General features: G+C 38.2%; 1 protein-coding gene across 1 annotated transcript; it reads right to left on the bottom strand.

Annotated features, from left to right (window-relative positions):
* LOC101859569 (nuclear cap-binding protein subunit 1-A) lies at positions 1-25,916 on the bottom strand. The gene is made up of 24 exons (XM_005098010.3): positions 25,727-25,916; positions 22,017-22,111; positions 20,998-21,098; positions 20,139-20,223; positions 19,562-19,633; positions 18,545-18,652; positions 17,871-17,918; positions 17,246-17,319; positions 16,481-16,550; positions 14,489-14,704; positions 12,587-12,684; positions 12,164-12,227; positions 10,712-10,822; positions 9,990-10,054; positions 9,187-9,324; positions 8,914-9,017; positions 7,302-7,427; positions 6,469-6,568; positions 5,363-5,456; positions 4,675-4,778; positions 3,168-3,282; positions 2,328-2,450; positions 857-970; positions 1-398 (listed from the first exon to the last, which is right to left on the bottom strand). Exons 1-24 carry the CDS (start codon positions 25,773-25,775, stop codon positions 285-287), a joined length of 2,388 nt encoding a protein of 795 aa, XP_005098067.1. The 5' UTR covers positions 25,776-25,916; the 3' UTR covers positions 1-284.
* Positions 25,917-26,180: the final 264 nt, after the last annotated feature.

Below are 26,180 nucleotides of genomic sequence, written 5' to 3' on the forward strand. Positions count from 1 at the left end.
TCTCTTTATTTATCTTTCTCTCATCTTATAGCTACCTCGGTAAGTGAATTTGCGGTCAGGTTTGATTAGACCTGCCCTAGTGACACCCTTTTGCTTCATACGAATTGTTTGCACCATCTATGCGTGTTTTTTTAACACAAATAACCATATTATAAGAGATGAGACCTCCGCCCTTCGACCACGCACCTCATTTTTCAAAACCCCTAATAAACACTACAGCTCAAAATAACTGACAATTGTAACCACAACACATATATAGACAATACAAATTACGGGATACGCTCTCATGAACGAAGAGCACAAAACTGTTGGAAAACTTCTAAAATGTGGATGTCAATGTCACTTGTGAAGAGAAGGAGCTCCAGTGTGCTGACATAGCGGTACACTAGCTCATGATGCTGAAAAAGAGCAAATTAAATTACCGTAAACAGGAGAATTTTATTTTGCACATATCGTAGAAGGGGGGAAAGACCAGGAACATCATAAATAACTGTCAGAAATAAAGTGGTCAAGTCCTAGGACACAAGGAACTTGAAGTAAATCATGATCAAAAATGGAACTTCTGGACACATGCTACTGATGTTGTCTCAAAGATCAAATAATAAACAATACACAAGTCAAAATTACAAGTAAAAATAATCCCCTACAGTTTAGTAATCCTTGTTATAGAAACCTCACACGTCTTTAAAATCAAAATGAATGGACAAAGAACAACAAACCTAAGAAAGTGGGTACGGTAGTTAGCTGGTGCTCTACTGTGGTTTGCTCCTTCTTTCATAAAATATCTATCGTCCTAATCTCTTTTTTAATTTAACTCATTAATTAGAAAATGAGAAAAGTAGAATGTACAACATACCACTAGAAAAACTTGCTGTAGTCGCTCAATGACCCACTTAAACCACGGGGTGTTGTAGTCCACTGACGCAGATTCGCACCTTGCCAAATGCTCAGTTAGAACAATCATGAATCTCTGAAATAAAAAATGTTATTTATCATGAGGAAAAAATAATTTAACAGAAATCCAAAAAATATTCTTCAGCTTGCTAGCAAGCCTAAGAGATAAGACAGATGAAGGACACAAAAACTGATAATGACAACATTACATTCAAATAGAAAGTCTTCATTTTTCTAAACTACATAAAACCATTTTTAGTCCGAAAAGCTTTTGTTTTTCTGTTTTATGTTCATACGTGAATGTATACAACTGAATGCATACGAGAGTAGGCCTATATAGTGGGACCCAGCTATACTAAACCCCTGAGACTGACAATAAATCCCTGCTATAGCCGTATCCTGTTATAGAAAGGGATCAAGATTACCTATTGCTACTGCAACTAATGTTTAACAAATGGGATCCTTTTTTATTCATACAATACCCACTATAAACTTATCAGATATTGCTCCTATCTTTTCCAGTGATACTTTTGCTTCTCCACTTTATCTTTCTTTTTCTAGGTACAACAAGCACGCACTTCTATTTGTTAGAAAATTCTTTTACTCTGGAAGAGTTGCCGACCACTGTTTCTCCTCCCATTACAAAGTTCACAATGACTCTTTCTCAAAGAACTAAAAACAGCTGGAAAAATCAAATTTATGCCTCTTGCTTATTTAAAGTCTGAATGTCTGTGTCATTTTTAAATATCTTCTCGAGAACGTTATTTTTCCTAGAAATTTGACTTCAATAGGTTGCTAGCGAAGAAAGTGTACCCTGTCAGGTTCATAGTCGCCTCACTAATTTTGCTATTGGTCTGAGGCTTTTTAGAGTTTAGAAAGAGAGATGACATCCCTGGTGAGAGGTAAAGGAGAAAAAATTTCAAAAACTGAAATTTGCTGCAAGCATGGTATTCCCAAATGTACATTACCAACAATCAATCATCGCTACTTGGGCAATCTCTCTAAACCAAAAACATAGCTAATCCAAAGAAAATCTGGCAGTCCCACAGATAAGTGGACTCCAATGCATTCGTACTCTACAGCATGCCCTGTGCCCCTTACAACTTTTCCTGACTGAATTATCACATTTGAGAAAAGGAACACAAAACATATCTAAGGAAAATCCCACATCTACAGCCTACTTTTCATTCAATCATTTATTCCTGTTACCCCACAGAAAGAAAATGTGACTATGTGGTGCCAGAACATGGTCACGCTTAGTAACTAATTGAAAAATTTGTAAAAACATCAATCAGTGTGAATTCAGCTTTCCCTCCCTCCCCTACACACACAGTTTGAGATACCATTTTATATAAATGTATAATCAACTTAGACCTGTGGGTCATGCCTTGGTATGACGTTAGTTTAGTCATAGACCACTGTAACATGCTAACCTGGAAAATAACGAGGAACAGATTTTTCTGAGCGCTTGTGGCAGCTTCCAGTTTCTCTTCCATTCTTTCAATGGCTTCATCACTGGGCACATCCTCGTCACCCAGGTCTAGACCATCTGCCTCCTTGAGAACAAATTTTAATTGAGAAAAGGAAAATGAAAGCAAGAATATTGCATAAATACTTATTTTCAGAGATGATTCTAAATTTAAAATTTCATACAGTATACAAATCTTTACGCTAAAAGGGCATCAAAACTACTAAAAGTCAATTTGCATAGAATGTGTTCACATCATCACAAGTAGAACCAATACCTGTAAGAACAGAAAAAAATTTACTGACAATATAAGAATAATGTACACATAAGTAAATCAAAAGGACAATAAGCATGGTTAGCTCTCTAGGGAAGTTCAACTCTCTACCATACAAATAAAATCAATTGTACCTAACAGACCTCATTCTTAGTTTCTTTGCGTTCCCTTTCTAGATCTCAAGAATAGCCAACTGCTGGTTCTTCAACTCGCAGAACAACTGATTTTTCCGTACATGACGGTTTTTCATGAGTAGGGCCCTTGCCTTCAGGCAGCCCTATTCCAATTTCGAAGGCACTTTGTGTTTTTATACTGACAAGAGGGTAGGGGGGTGAGAAATGGTAGATGTAAGCAGATAATAGAACATTCCTATAGAAAAAAGGAGAAAATTTATCCATTGCTGCCAGGTTTTGAACCCGGGACCTATTGAGTGAGAGGCAAACACCGTACCTCTAGACAACGAGAAGCCTACAGTCCTCAAAATCAGTCAATACAGTTGGTATTTGACAAACAAGCTCTATACAAACATGCCTTCCTTTTCACAGCTTCCTGTTTGTCATGAGCTTCATCCACTTCATGCTGGAGCTGGTCAACATGCCGACTCATCTTCTTAATGGTGCTGTGCATAATCTCCCACACATAAAAGCTGGAAATAGAAAAATTATTCACAAATTTATATACAGCACTGGTATGGGTTACAGAATACAAACTGCAGATTTCGCTTCATATGATCTTCAACAGTCACGACACTCTCAACACACAGATAACACAAACACTCAAAATCATGGATAGCTCATACAATTATGCCATTCCTCAACTGAACCGCTATATTTTTTGGGTATTGACAACATTGTTTTTTCGAACAACTGCGCAGATTTTTTTGTCAAATATCTTGTCTCGAAAAACACTATCAAATTTTTCCTCTCAATTGTCTCAAATTCAAATTGTGCTCTCGATGGGAAACAACACATCCATCGTCATTAAGAGAATCAGGTTATGTGAGGCCACCAGGCTTCCTTCCCCCCCCCCACAAAGCGTGATACACACACTGCTGGTATTGAAACAAATCATTACACATTACCTGGAGGTGTGGGGAGAGGCACTGGAACTTCTTTGAATCACTTTAGTTTCAGTTTTAGTAAAAGTTTTATGGCACTTGCAACACAATAATGTCATTTAACACATTACACCCTAAGGGCCTGGATGGGAAGTCCATTGTTAGATCCTAAGCAAGGGGAAAGAACCCACCTCCCCTGAATACTAGCCTTTAAAAAACACATTTTAAAAATACTAAACAAATTCCAAAAATCCTGAAAAAATAAAAGTTAAAAAGAAAACTGAATGTAGTTTCAGAAAAATATAACTTTATGTATGCGCAAACTGTTGGAAATGTTCTCACTTTAGTTCAATCGGGGTGTCCGACCCGTCACTCTCACTCTCAGCCTCGCGGTCGGGCCCTAGATCTAAATTCTATAATTTCTCCGTCTGATCAATCGGAATCGCCCCAAACTCTTCCAACAACGTTTTCATCAAAATCTGAGCCATCTGATTTGTCACATGCTCGTTTTTGCTCAAATCCATCGTTATTTCCGTTTTCTAACTCAATTGTGTCACTTTTCAACAAGTCGAGGCACTTCCGAAGTGTCGGTAACGCGATCGCACTTCGATCAGCTCTAATATTAAAACTACTGGCCCGAAAAATTTCGTTTCGGTATCAAACGAAAGAAGAAACTTTTTGCTATACTATGCAAATCAAAATCCCGGCCCCAGAGTCTCGTCAAGGCGAGACTTTCGTTTCTAAAGACGCTGGGTCGGCGCGGGCGGTTCCGGGCGAGTCAGGGTGGAGCGCGTAAGGATATTCCCGGGCCATCCCGGGCGAGTTAGGGTGTAATGTGTTAAGTGCCGAAGAATAGAGATGTCACAAAAGAGTAACAAAAAAAAATAAGGAGTGATCAGGACAGTAGATGTTTCATAGAAAAGAAGGAGCAGACCACACCAGAGCACTTTCCAACTAACCACCCACAATGTAAATGTCTACCTTGTAAAATCATGCTGCATCTCGAAAGAAAAGAGCCAGTTTGCAACAGATGAACAGTCAACAACTTCCGTCCTCAACAATTTGTCCACCAGAACTACCATCATCTGGAAAGAAAAACATCACACACTATTCAATTGAAAATCAAACACCAGTCATTTCATTTCAAAATGTGATTTTTACTTCATTTACTACTAGTTCTGAAACAATTTGCCATTAAACAAAAGCATATATAATAATACAGTGATCCATTAAGACCCTGGTACATACCTCCGAAGCTTTTATTATATTCTCTTTTTACTCCATAAAAAATATGTGAACAACAAAATTTAGAACCAACCAATGCAGCTTTACCAACTGAAACATCAATAACATCAAGTCGCGACCCCAGTGTTTTCTTGTCGTATCTCCATTTTTGTCAGCAGGGAAAATGTGACTTCTTCTTAAGCTCACTCTTTGTAATGAACTGCTTTCACTTGTATTAAAAATGGAGATACGACGAGAAACCACTGAGGTTGTGAAGTATTATAGTTTCTTAGATTTAGCATCATGATTCAAAATCTGGAGCAACACTTCTTTCAAATCAGAAGCCATGAACTTTATATTATAGATTTGTAAACAGAAGAGAAGAACCTCAATATCCACTGTATTACCAGCCAAAAATAAAGAAAATATATCACCAAATACAAACCTGCTGGTTATTTTTCCACGTTTCATAAAGAACTTTGAGTAAGCACACTTTCCCATCATCAAATTCTGCCAAGGACTTGAGATTGGGATGAAATCTGTGAAGTCAGTGAAAAGATTTGAATTACATGTGACCTTAAGATTTTCGGCTGAATAGAGTAAACCTTCATTAACCCAAAATCGACAGCTACAAAAACCTTCCAAAGTGCCTATCTCGATCATTATTGCGTAATAGCTTCTTGCTCGTGGCAACCAACCTCTGTCTGGATATTTCCAAAGACTAATTACAAACAAAGGAAATCTCTCTCATTGTCCGGTTTCTGTACATATGTTTCAGTAATCAGCTTTTATAAAAGAAATTATTCTCATATTTTTTTTACAGCTTTCCGGGGCTCTTCACCTTTCCAGATGAGATTGAATGTAGATTTTATTTATCAAATCCCTGTGGCAATCTATTCGGAGAGAGGGTAATTTTCAGACCAAGGTCTAAGGCAGGATTCGATTGACTTAAAAACATTTTTAACGGTCATAAGTCACATGGACTTTTCCTGTTAAGATGGATGATCTTTTACATAAAACAATAAAAGCAAAAGTTTTCAGTTACTAAATCCTGGACACCGCAGGAACATCTATTCACTGGTTTGTAGGGGAGGGGGGCAGAGCTCGTGCATTTTTTAAAAATCATAGCTTTCTTAATTATTCATGTAACTTTCTTTCTCGAACTTTGACAAAATGTTAGAAATAGGATAATATAGACTTAATTAAACAACAAAAGTTAGAACGTAAGAAAAAAATGGGTGGAAAATCTATTGTGTTCGTTAGCAACAAACAACGGAACTGGGCTCACCGCAAGTGGCTACCATTTAAAAAATTTGTGGAAAATCTATTTCTTCAGTTAGAGAGCTTTGTTCAGTAAGAATAAAATTTGAAATGAGGGATAGAGTTTATCTACTTTTAACATGTACTTGCAGAAGTAGTGGAGGAGCTGCAAATAGGAAAATATCACACATGTGAGATAAACTGATTCAGTGAGTTTAAGTAATGAGATGTACAATGGTGATTGTTTTAAGTTATAATGAAAAAAGTAATAAAGATGTATGTTCCACTTACTTTGCAAGGGCTGCAAACGAATGACTTATAGACTTTGATCCCAAATGGAGAAGAGTAGCAAAGAACACATCAATCTTCAGGGGATTGAAGGCTGGATTTTCTGTGAATTGAAACAATGTTTTGTTTAGTAGCACACACTTAAAACAGCTTCTATCCAACCCATAAGCTTTTTACTGGCAAACATGATGCAAACAATTTTACTATTGCTAATTCAGTTTCAATAAATATTTACCAATATCATTATACTATAGTCCATAAATGTGGATATGAGATAGAAACCTCAACTAAGTTCCTTCAACCTACAAAATATTGATATATATGGTTATGGCTTTTCTAATGACAATCTAAATTGAAATGCAAACAATACAACGAGCTAGGAAGAGAAGCAGCACAATAACACAATTATAAATATCCCTAGAGCCTAAAATGGGTAAAATCCAGAACAGAAAAAAAGGAAGAGAGAAAGAAAAGGACAAAAAAACAAGACTACCTACTCTAAAACACTTATTAAATGGATTGGATTTGGTCATTCTATATTGAACTGTTTTGTGTAAGGGCACTGCTTTTCTGGCATTAAACTCAAAGGGCACACAATGATGATCTAAGATGCCACACTAATGCATCAGATTCTGCATAAATGAAGCGATATCCTTGGCATTGCTTATCACAAGATTTAAAATGTGTCCAGCTAAGTGTGTAGCAATTTCAACATGTTGCAAATAGGAAGACCCAAAGAAGTTGCAAATAGGAAGACCCAAAGAAGTTGAGAAATTTCTGAGTACAGCAATCAATTTTGTTATCAATATTACAACACATCAAACAATTCTTCTTACCATTCTCTTGACCATTTGGGTACTGGTTTGGCAAATCCTTGAGAAGAATGGCAGCCTCATCAGGGGTGCATTTACTTTTGATTGAGCTGATCAGCTTGTGGGCATGTGTTGTACCAGGAAGTGACCCTGTGTACAGAACAAGTCATGAGAGAGATTGATCTCTGAACATGTTTCACAATAGTGCCAATCATATTTAAGAGAAGAAGCAAAACATCAGTCATTGTAAAAGCATCTTAGTTTTTAATTATAGTAAGAGTTCTACGGCACTTGCAACACAATAAGGTTATATAAGTGTCGAAGATTAGAGATGTTACAAGAGAATAACTAACACAAAAAAGAAGGAGGAGAGATAAAAAATATAAATGTTTGATGGGAAAGAAGGAGCAAACCACACCAGAGCACCCGCCAACCACCCACAAAGCGTCTTAGTTAGTTTTATGTCTTCAATGAGGACATTGTAGACATAATATTCAGTTTAGCGAAACAAAACAAAAATAAAAGAGACCAAAAAAGACATTCATTCTACTGCATCTTGTCATATTTTAAAAAGATGCCACAGTGTGTGTTGAAACACTTCAACCACAGACCATGAATAGTCTCACATGCGCATAATGAACAAATTTTCAGGTCCCGAACTGCTTTCTTATACATGCATACTTGATGTATCTAAAACATGTTAACCGCAAAATTCATATACAATGAAAAGATTTCTGCATCCCATCGATTTTGCGATGTGCAAGATTGACTTTAACAGGGCTGCCCACCCACCAGCATATGTTTCAGTAATCGGCAAATAAAAAAAGTATAATCTGGTGTAAATATTTGTAATATGGCTATAGACTATCTTCTTCTCTGAGGTGTCAAGGACAGGAGTTGCAGTCAAGCAAGTATAAAAGAAACGCAAAAAAGGTATGATGAAAAAAAGCAGTCTTGATGGGTTCATCACTAGTCGAGTTAAGAAAAAAAGGGCAGAAAATGGGCCATTGTATTAAGTTTGAAGCAATGATCCAGTTTTTTTCAATTATCTCCCACTGACCTTGGCTGTGACACACAGCACAAAAATACAGGAATTGTTAACACTTTATCAACCTAATGTTTACCTTACTCCTGGATTTGGCACTTCTTAAGTCTAATGCCTTTCTGAGGGCAAAGTGCCACTGAGCAACTACAAGGGCTCAAGGCAAAGAGGATGCTCAAGTTAGACATGAGCGCGTGACATAGTCCGTCCCCGTCGTTTTATGCAAGAACAGTTTTGAAATTATGCAAACTGAGCCCAAAAATGTGAAATTATGCAATTCTGTTAATTTTAACAAAGAATGATAGAGGAAAATAATCAGAAATTATGCAAAAAAAGATCAAATTTTGCTAAATTATGCGGGGTGCATAAAACCTCGGGGACAGCATAGTGATGTAGACTGTCCCGGTCTGATAGTTTTTCTCCCCTTATACACTAGGAAGGTTGGCAGTGAGTTAGAATAGCCGAATTTTTAAAAAATCGGAATCTAGGGTATTACAAACGTATTTTCGTAAAACTAAATAAGAATCGCGACGATTCCGCAAAATTCATAATGATGGGCAGCCCTGCTGCAAGGAGTAAGTGAGATTTACACACCTGCTCCTTCCTGCTCGTATCTGTAGACTGGATTTGGTTCAGGAGGTAGAAGAGGGGCAAATGAATCTGGGACGGATTCAGACACTCGTTGATGGTACGAGAACCTGTGGAACAAACAACTTATACTAAAATTTACACCTCACGTACAATAAAGTTACAACACAACAACTTTTAAAATTTTCTTATAATTATTACTTATAGTACTTTTCCATCTCCTCAATTTCCATAAAGAATGGGTTCAATTGAGCTGAAATCAGAAAAGACAAACCATACCTGAGACATTTTAGCAGCACTTCTCTCACAAACTTAGACTTGGGTGCATTTGGATCCATCTCCACACACTCAGCCCAGTCATCCCAGGACCATCTGTATTGGAAGTTGCTCAAGTGATAGGAAAACCACATGACAAACCTACAGAAGAGATGCAAATCAATTGTACGGGCAAAAGAAGGCAATAACGCATGATATATACTGAAACCAAAAAAAGTCCATGTAATATTCATCCAAAGTCACAGACCAATGGGAAATGCATAAAGAGTGGTGGAACCTCAGAGAATCTTCAAACTCTCCATGATACAGCCAAAAGTTTGATTGGATTAAGACATTTAATTTACCAGTAGGCTGTACACAATAAGCTTAATTGAATATGGAAAATGCATACTCTTTCTCTATACCTGATGATGGGCAGTGTTTTCTGCTAAAGGAATAAACCTTGTATTTCTGCCCAAATATTTAGAAGACAATGAATTACAAGTCAGTCAAGCTAGATCTAACAGTAATCTGCCCAATATAATCACCTGTAAAAACAACTCCCCCCTCTCCCTGAGTTTTTTCTATATTCTTATGACACTGTTCAAGATGTCCACCTTTCTAAGACAACGGCTTTTCTCCTTGCCAGTGGGTGGCGCCGTTAACACTTTGCTATCACATTTTGGGGAAAATCCAAAGAAATTGGGAGGTAAACATAGGCGATGGGCGCGATGAGGCGACAAAGTGTACAACAATTCCGACTGTACTTATCACAAACTTGTTTCTTCTACATTACACTGACTCAAATACAAAGCCAATGTACTTACCGTTCAATGCAAATGGAATGCATTGTCTCAATCCTCTCAAACAACATCTCAGAAGCTTGGGCTAGCTGAAAAAAGGGGGAAAATGTGTTTTTAATCTGTGTCCTAAGACATATCTTGCTTTCTCCCTTCTCAAAATTCTCTTATCATTTATCCCACTTTACTAATTCTGTACACAAGTTAAAGAAAAAACAAGTCGCTCTGAAAAAAAACCCCACAAGACAGTCCCCCAAAAAGTAAACGAGCTCCTAAATGAACAGGAATTGGCTCAAATACTTTTACTCTATAACTTTCATTTTCAAATAACTCTACTGCAGGAGCAATGCTATTAAACAAATTCAGCTTCTAAACAGGGTCCTCATGAGATAGGAGTTTCACTGTATAACAGCTGTTACTTTATGGTTCAAAACAGCACATTAATTTTGATAAAAGTTTATTCGGTTAAAGTTTTACAGCATTCCAAGCTGTACATGGTTATATCAGTACGCCAGACACAAGTTGGTTATTTTCACATTATTCGTGGCACAGCTTGATTTTACTTTGTGAGTCAAAACGGTTGAAGTATCTAAAATTATATCAGGTAAAATTTAGATTAAAAAACAGCAATTTATAATTTTAAATAACACTATTTACATCTTTGAATAATAAACAAATGGTCTTAATAATATCCAAGATCCTGTTGATAAAGGAAATATTAAGTCATGGTGTCCATACAACAAACATACCACTTCTGGCATTGAAGTTGGCTGCAGTTTGCAGAGTTCGATGAAAGTTGCACCATAAAACAAGTCAATATACGGGGATCTTGGCAGCTCAAATAACTGTCCAAACATGACCTGTGGGGACAACAAAGTACTTTAAAAAGCCTGTTTTAACTTTAGTAAAAGTTTTATGGCACTTCTTACAACATTAAAAGGTTATGTTTTTTGTTTTTGTAAAGTGTTTTACGGCGCTCGCAACTGCATAAGGTCATATGAGCACGCGGGACACACCTAATATTTTCAGTTGGTAGGAAATTTTTTATTTTGCCCGGGTGGCGGCCGAAGCCTACTCTTATCGATTTTAGACCACCAAGGGATCTTTAACGCGTGCAACTTGCACACGGGCCCTCCGAGGTTTTTCGCCCTTTACCGAGAAGGCTAGGTGCAGATCTTTCCTACCAGAAGATCAGGGGTGTGGCAGAAAGACAGCAGTAAGGAGGAGCCAAGGAGTAGCAGTAGAAAGGCTGCAGAAAGAGTCAGGAGCCCAGAGAAGGGGGCAAAGGAGGTGATGGGGTGGGGGCAGAAAGTGGAAATGAAAGCAGACAACAGAACATGGCTAGAGAGCAGGAAAGGAGGAGAAAGGAGACAATTTTAGAGAGAAAAAAATTTCAGTCACTACCCGGATTCGAACCCCGGACCTTTGAATGAGAGGACAACACCTTAACTTCTAGGCCACGAGAGCCCCCTATTAAAAGGTTATAAAAGTGCCAAAGATTAGAAGTGTTACTAGAGAGTAGCATACTAAGAATAGAAGGAGGAGAGATATGACTGATAATGTTTGATACAAAAGAAGAAGCAAACCATACTAGAGCACCCGCCAACCACCCTGTTAAAAAAACCTGGTGTCTTAATTTGTTCTTAATTAGAGGTACAAAATAATCAAATAAAAATGATATCACATTCAAGAGAAATGATCTTCAAAGGTAAGAACATCACTACAAGGGCGAAAAATATCAAAGGGCAAGTGTGCAAGTTGTGCACGTTAAAGATCCCTTGAAGTGGTCTAAAATTGATAAGAGTAGGCTTCGGCCATTACCCGGGCAAAATTCAAAATTTCCTACAAAATGAAAAAGTTTAATATGTTTCGCACGCTCATATGACCTCATGCAGTTGCAAGCACCGTAAAACACTTACCAAAAAAAAAAAAAAAGAACATCACTCTTATTGTTTTCTTATGATGGGAATTAATTTAAGAAGCATGTAAAATTTAATTTCAAATCTACCAGTGGAAAGATTACAAATTAACCAGTACAGTAAGCAGGTCAACAATGAATCATTCTGCACAATAAAGAAAGGCGTAAATTTCAGCATACTTGAGAGAGTGTAACGATTAAGCATTTCAATAAAGTTATCCATAACAGATTCAACATAAACCAAAATCCACATCCATTTCAACAACAATGAAAATTGTCTAACCTCCACAATCATGTAGTTCAAAGGAATCTTATTCTTTGCTGGATACCCTAGAAGCGCTGCAGCACTGAAAATATTAAAAACAATGAATCAGAGAGTCTCAAAGTTCTCTGAGATTTCTCTTTCAAAGTACACAGTGAAAAAAAAGAACTTTTCAAGCTGAACAGTATATTCAAAATTACTGATCAATGTATTTTTATTTTTTTTAGTACAGCTGAACTGTAGGTCTGGGTTAGCTGACAATGGCACATGAAGGTAGAAATAGCTTATGAAAAGTCTTTCTTTTAGATAACAAACAACAATGAGGGAAAGCATTCAAAATAAATATGCAGTTCAAGAGGATGTAAATATAACAAAATCCTACAAACTGCATAGATAACAAAATACAGATGGCATGCTTATGAGTAGTCTTTCTGCATAATTTACCATTCTTTCCTTTCCAAATTGTTTGTGTGAATGATTCTGTTCAGCTGTTCCTCGATCAGATAGCGTTCAATAGCATGACTGCCGGGCAGCACCGTACCCTGTTATCATGAATGCAAATGAATAAGATGTAGATTTTCAAGTATCTGTCATTTAATTTACATGGGATTATGTAAACAGAGGCTCCACAAGAAGTACAGTACCACAGACTTGTAGAGCTTGAGCATTAAAAAAACATGAAAAAAGACATCACCTAAAGAAAAAACACCAGAACGACAACACACACCTTGTCCTAGGGTCAATGAAAAACTGACCAATCTGAACTTTTCCTTCACACAAAAAAAAAACCCACACGAGACCAACATTAACAGAATGTGGAAGATCCTTTCTACATGCTAGGGCCAAAAATAACTGATTAGGGTTAACTCACTTGCGACTGGGCCCTTTCACCAGTCACAAGCGTTGAAGACTGGCGTTTTTGGGGGTATTTCAATAAATCACCACAACTCTCAGAATTACCCTATTGTAATCATTTTTTGACACAGTAAAGTAACATTCAAGCTTAATCTAATACAAAAAACTAAAGTTGTCTAAGTCTAATACTTTAATTTGTATGATTTTTTAAAAATTGGCATGAATTTGATTTTCCGAAAAATTTCCAGAGACGTGACAAGTAGAATGAAATTCACTGCAACAACAAAAATAAAAGTTCAAAGTGTTCTGGTTTGATTTGTATACATGTGCGAGTGTTTGGTGAAAATATAAAAGCTGGTCTGTGCATTGATTCAGACCCATACACTGAATTACATGAGACAGATGTACGGCACGACGTTGTGATTTCGTTGCGCGAAAAACAACACCGGTACTAGAATCTAGTGCTAGATCTAGCCCTAGAACTACGACTCGGGACGTGTTCGGGTACATATCCAGGATCCTAACTATTAGACATATCATATTCTGAGACACTAGAACTAGTCAAACGCACAGAAGTATAGAAAAAGGCGAAATTATGTGATTCTTGTTCATGCGACTTCTTCGACCGTTACTACGACGCGACTGTCGGATTACTATCAGCTGTATAGAAAAAAACAAAGCGCGAGTTCCGGTCTGTTCAACCTCAGTTGGGGTCACTGTCCTTTACCTTCAATAACTTAAAAACTACCGGCCCCAGAGATACGAAACGAAGTCTAAGTAGCTCAGGCTTGGCCAAACAAGGGTACGAGGCGGGTCTCGCGATCCGTGCGTGATTTGTAGAGCGAAAAAAAATTCCAAAGTTGGTCACGCAGGGCTTGTGAGACCCGTCGCGAGCGTCGCGGCGGGGGTCACGCAACTGTTGTGTGACCCGTCTGAAGTGAGTTAACCTAGAACTTCACTCACATCTTCTTGTCAACCAATCAGAAGCCTTCCTTCAGAAATCATCAAACACAATCATTCTAGTTCATGATGCTCATATCTCATAATATCAAGCCATTGTATATATTTATATAAAGGCAATAGAGAAATTTTTGGACAAAACACAGAAAAAGGTCTTTGGATATATTCTGACACTAAGAAAACGAGTTCATTATAATTTTGGTTGAAATTAACCAAATTTGCAAAAAAGATATGTCTACAGTTTCAGCCATTCGATTGAAACAAGAGAGCTGACATATATATAAAGTACTTTTCTTTCTGATAACTGTAATGTATCGGAAGTTCTCTAAAACCTGAATATTGCAACCAAGCTATCCACCGTAAACAGCCACCAATGCACCAGCCCACATGCAAGGTCTTAAAACTCAATGGGCCAGCAGACATCGTATTCACACTTGTTCAGATATTTTCATTGAATTGCCCAATCAAGACCAAAAAACCTGTAAAGAGAAACATAATGGACACAAGCCTAGAGTGACCTTCACCACTTACCTGTGGAACATCTGTGTAGTCAAACAATCTGAACACCACCCTGGGCAAGGGGTAGGTCATTGACTTGTTGTGAGATGGGGGAATGATCTGGGGGAGAGTATGCTGGAGAGCATCGCAAAGAACACTATCGAAGGCCAGATATGGTCGAATCAGCTGCTTCTCAATCCACTTGCTATTTCGCAAGTTCTTGATCTGAGCCCAAAGACAGTCCAGATACTGAAATGAGACAAATTCCTTCCACATGTATTATAATTTACAAGATCAAAGACACAATAATTTTACATAGAAAAGCAATAATCAAAGTTCTGAATGCAGGTCATGGCAGCCTAAACATTGATCAAGCGCTGATCGTGGCAGTATGCACAGGTCTAGTAAAATGTGCAATACAAGGCAAACAGTTCAAATTTTTCTACAAGTGACTGGTACACTGTATAGAATTGATTTCTGTCGCTATTTTGATCACTCCCAGGTTCATTCAATAACATACGTTTTTGCTCACCTTCTTAATTAATGTAGTAACTTAAGACTTTGACAAATTTGCCATGTCAATATGTCAGGACAATGATGGAGATCTTGGTTAAGACTCAGATGAGGACATTCCAAAGATACAGTTGAGTCTGAACATGGTCAATCTGAAAACAGCGCTAATCCGACTGAAAATAGAATCCCTGATTTTTATTTTTTTTGGCCTTTGTAGCACTGTAGCTAATAACATTGCATTTCTGAGCATAATAAACCTAGAACTTTTGTCATTTTTCTTTATTCTCACAATGTACAAGATACTATGTAAACAGAGTCTTGATCACCAAATCCAATAAAAAGTGAACGTTATAGCTGAAAGTATATTGAGTTTTTTCAGTTTTAGTAGAGGGTTTACGGCGCTCGCAACTGCATCAGGTCATATGAGCACCAAGGGGTGGATGTCAACAGAGAAGTCCTTACAGGGAATCAGGCTTAAACTGCTCACCTCTCTAGCTTCAACAACACAAAGTCTGTTTCAACTATCAAGGCACCCCAAAAATAGCGGGTCACATGAGTGTGACAAACATACAAAAGAAGTAGAGAAAAAATGACGATAGTAAAGATTAGAAAAGAAAACGCAGCAGTTCCCAGTTACAGTTTAGGCACAGTTATGAGCATGAAACTGAAGAATCAGCCCATTTACAATTTACAATTCTACTGTGCATAAGAACATAATAATATCTCCCCTTTAGGAATGCCCTAAAGACACTTCAGTCAGCAGCACTGCCGCGGGGGATGAAATTATGTTTTAAGGACGCACGCTTTAGACATAGCTTTTAACACATTACACCCTAACTCGCCCAGGATAGCCCGCGAATTTCCTTACACGCTCTTCAGTTTGATACTGAAACAAAATTTTTCGGGCCAGTACTTTTTGTGTACAGCCGATTGAAGTGCTAACACATTTCCGACACTTCCAAGGTGCTTCAACTTGTTGAAAAGCAACACAATTGAGTTTGAAAAAGGAAATAACGATGGATTTGATCAAGAACAAGCATAATATGACAAATCAGATGAATCAGATATTGATGAAAACGTTGTAGCAAGAGTTAGGGATGATTCAGATCGATCAGATGTAGAATTTAGATCCAGGGCCCGACTGCGAAGCTGAGAGTGAGAGTGACAGGTCGGACACCTCGATTGGGCTAAAGTCAGAATATTTTTAACAGTTTGTGCATACATAAAGTAATATTTTTCCGAAACTACATTAATTTCTCTTTCCAATATTTTTTCAGGATTTTAGGAATGTGTTTAGAGTTTTTTTTAGTGTTTATTAAACGCTCGTATTCACGCGAGGTGGGTTCCTTTCCCTTGCTTAGGATCTAGGAATGGACTTCCCGTCCAGACCCTTAGGGTGTAATGTGTTAATGAGTAAACATATAAAGTGGGACCAAACAAAATATCTGGCAGTCCTTTGGGTATAATTCTAGGCGAACAGACAAAATATTTCAAGGTGTTAACAATACAAACCTCCTCTTGTGGGTGAGGTCCATCATTAGACCAAGCCTTCAGAGCCGGCAAATGAATCTTTTGCCTTTTGCTGTAAAAAAAAAAAAGGTATAAGCTGGTTATAAACACTGTACATTCAACACGACTTAAATTGCCATATATCATGAAAAAAATATCACCATATATCTATACAATGTAAGTGGTGTTGGTGAAGCAGTAGTAAGGGAGGGGGAGGAAAACACTCAAGCCACTCCACTGAAAAATAAGTCCAGATAAGCACAAATGTTTGAAATAGGGAAGTCTCTTACTTTCTTTGAAATATTGATCTTGCTTTGACCACCACCACCTTTGCCCTCTTCAACAGTCAAAACGCTTGAGTTTCTTTTTGACAAGTAATCATGGCATATCAAACTGATACTTCAAAACACTTGCTGAGTTTCTTTTTGACAAGTAATCATGGCATATCAAACTGATACTTTAAAACACTAACGTATTTCGAAAGATCTGTGTCACCTACTGTAGCTCTGATCATTATAAACTAGGTCAACACCAGGCAGACACAGTTTGAGTACGAAACTGGGTTGTTGTTTGTACTTTTCCTTCCCTCCTCAAACAGTTAACTTTTATTCTCAATCCACACCAGAGTTCTGCTTTCCAAATGACCTAGGCTACTATTGCATTAGCTAGATAGTCAAAGTTGAAGAGAAACAAAAATATCTAAACAACTTTTATCTTTTCCATCATTTACAAGAACAAAATACTAACCAATAAAACAGTCTAACTTACCTCAGATAATTATCGATGGTGGAAAGCACAGCATCCAACTCTTTCTCTTTTTTCTCATACAGCTCACGCCCAACCTGAAGAAGGCATTTTTTAACATGAGCTAGGTAACAGCAACAACATACAAGTAATAACTGTAACATATCAATCTCATTTTTAATTAGTTTTTAGTTTAGGCCAAAGTTTTATGGCACTTGCAACACAAATAGGCCATAAAAGTGCCAAAGATTAGAGGGGTTGAAAGAGAGATAAAAAATGGATGAGAGATTAGGATGACAGAGGTTTGATAGAAAAGAAGGAGCAAACCACATCAGAGCACCCGCAAACCATCCATATTCTATTAAGATTCAGAAAGTGTTTTGTGGCACTTGCAACACAAATAGCTCATATAAATGCCTAAGATTAGAGGTGATACTATACTAGAGAGTAACATGCAAAGAATAGAAGGGGGAGAGATAAAAATGACAGATGTTTGAGTGGAAAGAAGGAGCATACCACACCAGAGCACCCGCCTACCAAACCAATTATACTTTAATTTTTCTATAAAGATACAGAATTACAGTATCAACCTTACAACCTTACAAACAAAACTTGAATTTACTTTATACATATAAAAATGACAACATACCCAGGGTAGAGATGAAAGCACCAAATAAACATAGATGTCTGAACGAACCTGTAAAAGAAAATTTATAAACATACAAATATGGCTGAGCCATGAATGCTTACCTGAAAACATTAAATTCAGTACAGAAATAACTCATTAAATGAATTTGCCACAAATATCTCAGAAAACACAACCACCTATGATAATAATGCACTGTAAAGACAATGACAAATTGAAGTTGGGAAAATTCAAATGCCTAGCACAATTAAAACCTCATGAACATTCATCTTATCACATCGACATTTTACTTATTCCACTATTTAATTAACAATTACAGCACCTAGTATGCGCTCACTACTGCTACGCAACCAGGCACACTAAACATAATTAAACAACGAATGGACGCACTGCACTGAAGTAAATACTAAAGAAGTCACTCAATATGATAGCTGAATTGTTGATGAACCTATCTGAATATGTCTGGTATGTCCAATTCATTAAAATCAAATTCTAATTGAGCATCCTAGAAAAACCCTGCTCAATTACAGAAAATCCGGCAGTCCCACAGATTTAAGTTTACCAGACTCCACTGTATTTCAAATTTCCATTAAAGATCATGGTTGTTTGTTACAAGATGGCAAAAACATAGCCATTTACAACTAGATGCAATAATCATATTATTACTAATGACTCACTTGAGGGATGTTATCCTCCAGTGTAACTTCAACAAAGCTGTCATACATTTGTATGAGAGATGCAGCCACAAGCACATGACAGTTGACCAAGTCTGACAAAAATCGAACCTGTAATAGACATGGGTTTGGTAAGGTTGCCTTTCAATAAAGTGTGAATGAGTGTGTGGGTTTTTAAAAAATTCTTTTGTTGTTTTCTCTGTTGTTTCAGTACTACCCTCTTCAAAGTGACAACAAAGAAATAAGTAGGCCCCCAATGAATATAAATTAAGTTGCACTTCATGTCAGCAAACGCAAAAATTTAAATATAAAAATACAGTCAAATCCCGTGCTACAACCCCCTCCCCATGTTTTACCGTCAGGTTTAACCAGGGTACAAAAAGGAACACTTTAAACCTATACAAGCATAGTATTTGAGCCTTTCAACCATCACCCACCAATTGTCTAAGTTAAACTGTCTTTATCAAACTAATGTAAGTTTTCCCCACCATAGTGCCAGTGAACTGGCTGCCAGAGGTAAACGCTACATGAGGCAAACGGCACCCACTGGGAGGCCCCTTGATAATCTCTCTTTCGCATACGACTCTCAACTTTTAGTTGAAGTTTTTGTAAGAGTTTTACGGCACTTGCAAAACAATAAGGTCATTTAAGTGCCGAAGTTTAGAGGCGTTACAAGCGAGTAACAAACACAAAAAAAGGATGAGAGAGAAGGACGATAGATGTTTGATAGGAAAGAAAGAGCAAACCACACCAGAGCTCCTGCCAACCACCCACTCTCTCAACTTTAACTACACGTAAATCACCAACCAAAAGACACTTTTCAAACACAAATCACGCAGTATAATCATTTCTCTTGACATTGTACAGTTGGGGCTATATAACAAAAGACAGCATCACAACCCAATTACTCTGCCAGCTGCCAATTTCCACCAACTTTATGCTCCCAAGGGTGGCGGTATAACAAGATTAGACTTCTTTGCCATGTATTATACTTTTTTTTAAATATGCAATTCATCTTACCATCATTCTGGCATTTTCAAATTCTCCAGTCTTCAAAGCCTCTTTCAGATTCCTCACCAGCATCTCAACAAACTGTATAGATGAAAACCACAGAAAAAAAACATCAACGTGTTATACCAGCTATGATTACTGGGAATTAACATTTTGGGAATTGTACAGATACTAATCACTTTGTTGTGTGTAAAAAAATCACTAAATCAATACTGCACATGCTACACTTGATAAAGACGTATTCACCCCTAAGTAACCCCCCCCCACACACACACACCCTCCAAACGCTTCACACACACATATCTGCATTCAATAAATTCAAGCTTCAAAGAAGACAAACAGCAAAAGATCTCTTCAATTGACTAATGGGCTTTAAACTCTTTATTATTGCAAATCTGGTCTTCAAAGTGCATAATTTTTCCTCAACATTGGCAAGTCTGCGAGGTGCGATACTAGAAAACAGAGACATATTTTGGATACAAAAACGGACATCCTACTCAGACCCTCAAAAACATATTAAATACATTTTTTTACGTACTAGCTATGGAATTGCATAATAATGTTGTTCACAATATAAATACTGTACCTCTCCACCACAATTATAGTTCTTGGCATTCAACAAACCCACTAGTGTTGTGTACACAGTCAGTTTTTCAGGCAATTTCACAACACTGCAGAGAAAACCAAAAGAACAATATGACTTTTACTTAACATAACACAGAACAAACGAAATCATGTTGTATTTAAATTTAAGATATAATAATAGTAATAATAATAATAATAGTAATAATAATAATAATAGTAATAATAATAATAATTTTTTTTTAAACAATAATCTTAACAGCATTTTTTCTGAAAACCAGTCCATAGGGTCCATAGATAGAGAATCAGAAATAAGTACTCAAAGAGCCAACACTGTCACACATTAGCTCACACACTTTCTTTTCCATCCAAACAACTCCATGGACACCACCAAGAGATAGCTTATCACATCAATCTTTATATCAACATTATTCTTCCAAAGCCAGAACTGAACATTAGGTAAAACCCTTGACAGCAAAATTACTGTGTACAAGAAGAAATGTCTCTTCAAAACCGTAAACATCACCAGAAGAAGCAGGCAAAGAAATGAAGAAGTAAGAGCAACTATTTGCACAGAGTCCAGTAACCATAACGCAGACCCTGTCCACAGCGGCCTCTTGTCATTTTTCTCAAAGATCTTAAGTGACCATGGTGTATCCTAAGTGACCATGGTGGACAGGTTGGACTGTATTTATATTCAAATACAACAAGTTTACGAGATACCCTCAAGAGCAAATTACTTACTCCTTCCGTCTAGTTTTTATTAAAAATAAATTATGAACACAGCAAATTAAATTCATCATGTTATTCTTCAACTTCAATACTGAACAATGTGACTACATGAAACTGTAGAGGTTGCTTACCATTCACACAAAATTTTCATAATTTTGTGTTTATAGTTTGGAATATCTGCTTCAAGCACACCAGCCAGGCCCTCTAAATTGCTTTCCAGGGAGGATGTACTCTGAAATATGAAAATAAACAAAAATGAGAAATTATTTTCTCTCTCCTCCCTCTCTTCTCCTTTTGTAATCTGAAAATTATAGCCTCTTACTACTTATACCGTCAGAAGTAAATTTAAAGATCTTTACTTCAAGGGGAGACGCAGCTTCCTATTCATGCTCAAGAGGTGGAGTTGGTGCAAATACATCCATTTATCAACATTTTAATTATTAGATGGAAAAATATGTCCTGAACACATTGAACTAGGTCCCAGATCAGCAAAATGAGCGGAAAATTTTTTAGGTAAGGTTACAATATTTTTCCAAATTTATTTTTTCAATCTCATTGAAATTGTGCATGCTTGTTTGAAATTGTTTGGTGCTCCTAATTCCAAAGACCTTGGAAGCTAAAAATTTACATATTTTGGGCCTTTAATCAATATTTTTCAGTAAAATACACACAAAAATGTGTTTTCAAATGAACATAAAAAGGTGTGGAGTCAATAAAAAGAAAATTAGAACAAAATTGACAGACAAGACGGCCAGAAAAACTTCAGTTTCTTTGATTTCAATATTTCGATGAGCTACACAGAGAAAGACCAAAGAGACCTAGGAGAGAGAGGAGATGCTCCGTTCACCTCGTCAAACTGACCACAATGCAATCAGCCATTCTGCCCCCCCAAATGGAGAAGATACAAATCCTATTCCACCAACTGTAAAGAACGCTAGTGTTCTGCATACAAAGGAGATTACACTGTCCTAGGTTTAACTCACAACTGAAGAACAGTTTCCATCCAAATGTCCAGGGTAAAAGCTCCACTGCATCAAAAGACATCATAAACCCTAAAACCTTTGATTTTAATGACCACCTCTAACTGCTGACTAGTTAGTTTTCAATCTTCAACACACTGAATAAAGCAGTAAACATAAGATGAAAACACCTTTTCTCCGACACGAGTGATAAGAGACTCCAGTCTGTCTTCAATGTCCACGCCACCATCAGTTGCTATCCTCCTCCTCTTCCTGCCTCTGTCATCTGAGATGGAGACAAAAGAGGTGTATTACACCTTTTTAGCAAAAGAGAAAATAAAAAAGTAAACAACTTTCACACTAATTAATATAGCATACTCTCACCAACACTGATCAACACAGCTGATTAACTCCTGTCCTGCGTCTGTGAAAAGATGCGAGTCTTATCAGTAACTTCTTACAACAGATGTTCCCAGCAGGCCGCCGGGGTCAGTAAGCGTGTACTGTTAGTGTACAGCCAGTGGCACTGGAAATGTGTTTTCACCATAAATACCGTGGGGGTGTGTTAATCGATGATGAAAATAACGCTCTATCTTTTATAGCTTTTTATTTTTATAAAGTGTTACAAACACATGATGAATAACCCCCTCTCATAAGCTGATAAGACATTACGAGTAGTTACGCCCATTCTAATAACTGTTTTAGACGCTCTTGTTGTTACAAATGATCTGAGGTTCGAAAGCGAATTTAATATACTTCGTTTTCTAAAAGCCTTGGTCTCAAATTGTCCTATTTACCTGCACAATGACAATGGTATTCAAAACTATCAAAAATAAGCTTAATTTTATCAGGTAGAGAAGGGTCGGCTCATCCAGCAGGTCGGCCCATCTGGCCACCCCGCTCGAACTCCCTATTTGTATACAGTGGTTTGCCTGTGCATGTCTCCATACCTCCTGGTTAAGAAAATATTTCGTTTTGTAGCATTTGCGAATATTTTTACGTACTTCCGGTGACCTTTCCACCTCCGTTTCATTTTGGGGTCGATTTTGGTCTTCCGCAAGAGAAAACGTAATCCATTCAATCTGGTTGGCTTAGGCTCTCTGCTTCATCCAATCAAAGTTAAGGTCTATTTTTAGCTTTAACAGACTTCATAAATGTGACTATTTTCGTTTTCCCTTGGCTTAGAAGCAACGAGGTTGCGCGGCACGGGTGGGTGGGGGGGCGGCCAACCCTGTGGTATGAGCCAATTTAAACATGCTAGAGCGTTCCCGCGTTTATCAACATCTGGCAGCATCCTTTCCTGTGGCACAAGATTCTTGGCTGGTCGCTGTGATTGCTTAGAAGGCCTCAGCCACCTGTGCCACCAACTTTCAGTAGAAATGACTACAAAGAAATGATACTCACAAAGAGGAAAGCGAAAGAAGAACAACAGCAGAAGGAAGAGAGACAGAAGCAAAGGGAGCAGAGAAAGAAGGAACTGTAAGCATGAGCTGAAGACAAGTAGGAACGCCAAAAAGAGAAGAAAAAACAAAGGGAGCAGGCAAAGAAGAAGAAACAGGAGGAGAAGAAGAGGAGAATTCAGGACAAAAAGATGAATGCTTTGGTTGTGGCCTCACAGAAGAAGAAAGAGGATGAATATTCCTCTGAATCGGGAGAAGAGCCGGTCAATGACGACAGCTCTGACAATTGTGAGGACATTACAGTCGACTGTGCTGGGTGTGGAGCCACCGCCACAGGACAAGTAGGGTGCACCCAGTGCATGCTTTGTGACAAGTGGTGGCTCACCAACTGTGCCAAACAGATGGACCTGAAGGACAAGACTAAGGAAGACCTGGATGCCATGGACATTGTGCTCTTTTGCTGCGTTGACTAATCTTCCCATCCCAATTTGTTTTATACAAAGAATATGAACAATATCTTTGTTTAGGCTCTCGGACTGGCAACCGTAAGGTCGTGGGTTCGAATCCCGTCAGGGGCCCGACGTTGTGTCCTTGGGAAAGGCACTTTGCACAAATTTTCCTCACTTCACCCAGGTGGAAATGGGTACCCAGCTATAGACAGAGAAAGATCCTGTCAGTTTGATATAGTGTTTGAGCACTTGAAATCCGCAGCTTGCACTGTATGCTTCCGCGGAAGCTGAGAATGTTTCGGAGTGTTCTATGGTCTGCTGGGGTAATAATATAGTGTAAAGCGCATAGAGCCTGCTGTTGAGCGGGGATATGCGCTATACAAATGCTATTTATTATTATTATTATGTGCAATTAGATCCACATGTAGATCTACTTTGCTGTTCTTATATCATTTAATTCATGATTTTCAGAGTTATCTAGACTCACTAAAGTAAAGATTACTGTTTACATTGTAAGTTTTGGCTTCGGTTATTTTTTGTTTTCTTTCTATTTTGGCAATGTATACATAAAAATTGAGCGTCACTTGTAACTCTAACTCTTGTGTAATATGTAAGAACATTTATATTCCTCCTTTGTGATTAGAAAATCATATGTTGGCTTATTAGATTCAATAAAGAAGTTATTAGGGCATGTTACAAAACCCGCCATATCCTTGCACGCAGCCCCTCCATAAAACGTGCCACCCTCCAGCAGGAACGCGCATCCCCACTGATCGTCGCACACACCCGCCCTCACTTTGCCACACAAAAGCCACTACTGAGGGAGACGGGTAAACGAAGCAGGCATAGCGCGCTGGGCCGACGATAGCAGACGAAATTTGCTTCTCATCAGTTATTGTGGGGTTACCTCCCCACTCACCTGGGACCGGCAAAGTGATTCTATATGTTTATGGTTGCGCGGACTACCGCCTCTACTCTAGAGCTATTCTACAGTTGATTATAACTGGTGGAGGGGTTGCCAGATTTGCCGCAAAAATTGATCTAGTTACGAGGCTAGTCTAGATCTAGATCTCTAAATGAAGATTGCGGATGTCTTTTCGATGAACGATCGTTTTTCCTCCGTTTTGGAGTTGGACGAATCACAATTTGAAGAAAAGAAACAATGTCATAATTTCAATCGAGCAGTCACCCTCTCTATTTCTCTGCCTCTCTCTCTCCTCTGTCTCTGTGTATCGCTCGCATTCTCTTTTTCTTTGTCTGTCTTTCTTTCTCCCCACTCCCACCTATTTCCCACTCTATCTTTCTCTCATTCCCTCCTGCCGACTGGGACACGTCATCTAGCACTTCCCGCCCCCCCCCCCTCTCTCTCTCTCTCTCTCTCTCTCTCTCTCTCTCTCTCTCTCTCTCACACACACACACACACACACACACACACACATACATACACACTACCGGGTCTGGGCGCTGAAACTTTACGAAATCACAAAAGAGTTCCCCTAACGGGTCTGTATACTTCGTGACTTAGTTCCTGGTTACCGGAGACACGTCCATCTTTGGTGCAATGCAGTTGGCTAGGCTATACTTAGATGTAGTCACGTGATCGGAGGGGTATCCTGGTCGTACCTCCTGGTCTGATATCAAACAAGATGGGCGCCACACCTAAAAATAGTTTGCGTCTTTCTACGTTTAATCGCATGAGGGTTAGGGTTGCAGATAGGGGTAGGACTAGCCTAGTAGGGGTAGGGGTAGTGTAGGGTTAGAGGGGTAGGTCTCTTCTTTATTGTATTTGTTGGGGCAGTCGCTCGTTACAAAGTCCTTCCGCCTGAATGCCTGTTGTATTGGACACAAAATCATCTTTCCTTAGGGGGCCGAGATGCCCTGTGAGTACTCTAGATCTAGATTCTAGTGTGCTAGCCTAGCAGTAGCGGCAACACTGTCACTATCGATGATAGGTAATTTCGTTCTCTTTTTCCTCTTGGCGTTCTTTACGGAAAGAAAACGTTTATGTTGATCCGATAAATTGTTTGATCCAAATAAACTTTGAAGACTCACCATCTTCGTCATCACTCATAGAATCCGTTCTCCGTCTTCTTCTGTCCATGGTTGATCGTTCAGGTACGTCGAACGCGAGTTTTCAATTCTCAGTTTCACTTTGATTTGAGGGTTGAATGAAATTCGAGTCGCAGCAGCACAAGGCAAGCAGCCTATCGAAAAAGTAAAATCGTTGTTGTACGAGGTTGCCAGATATTATGTTTCAGGTGTTTCTGATGTTGGGCCGGGCCAAACGAGTGATAGGCCTAATTTCGTAGGCCTACCCAAATTTTATGTTTTGAAGCCAAACAATACATGACGTACTATAATAACCAATAACAATTCAGAGGTACTGCATCAATTGTTATTCTGTTCGACTTTATTACATTATTTTAGTTATAAAAAATTATTATGTTTAAATGAGTGTGTGTATGTGTTTGTGTGTGTGTGTGTGTGTGTGTGTGTGTGTGTGTGC

Source organism: Aplysia californica, unplaced genomic scaffold (genome assembly GCF_000002075.1).
Source record: "Aplysia californica isolate F4 #8 unplaced genomic scaffold, AplCal3.0 scaffold00170, whole genome shotgun sequence".
Taxonomy (NCBI): Eukaryota; Metazoa; Mollusca; class Gastropoda; order Aplysiida; family Aplysiidae; genus Aplysia; species Aplysia californica.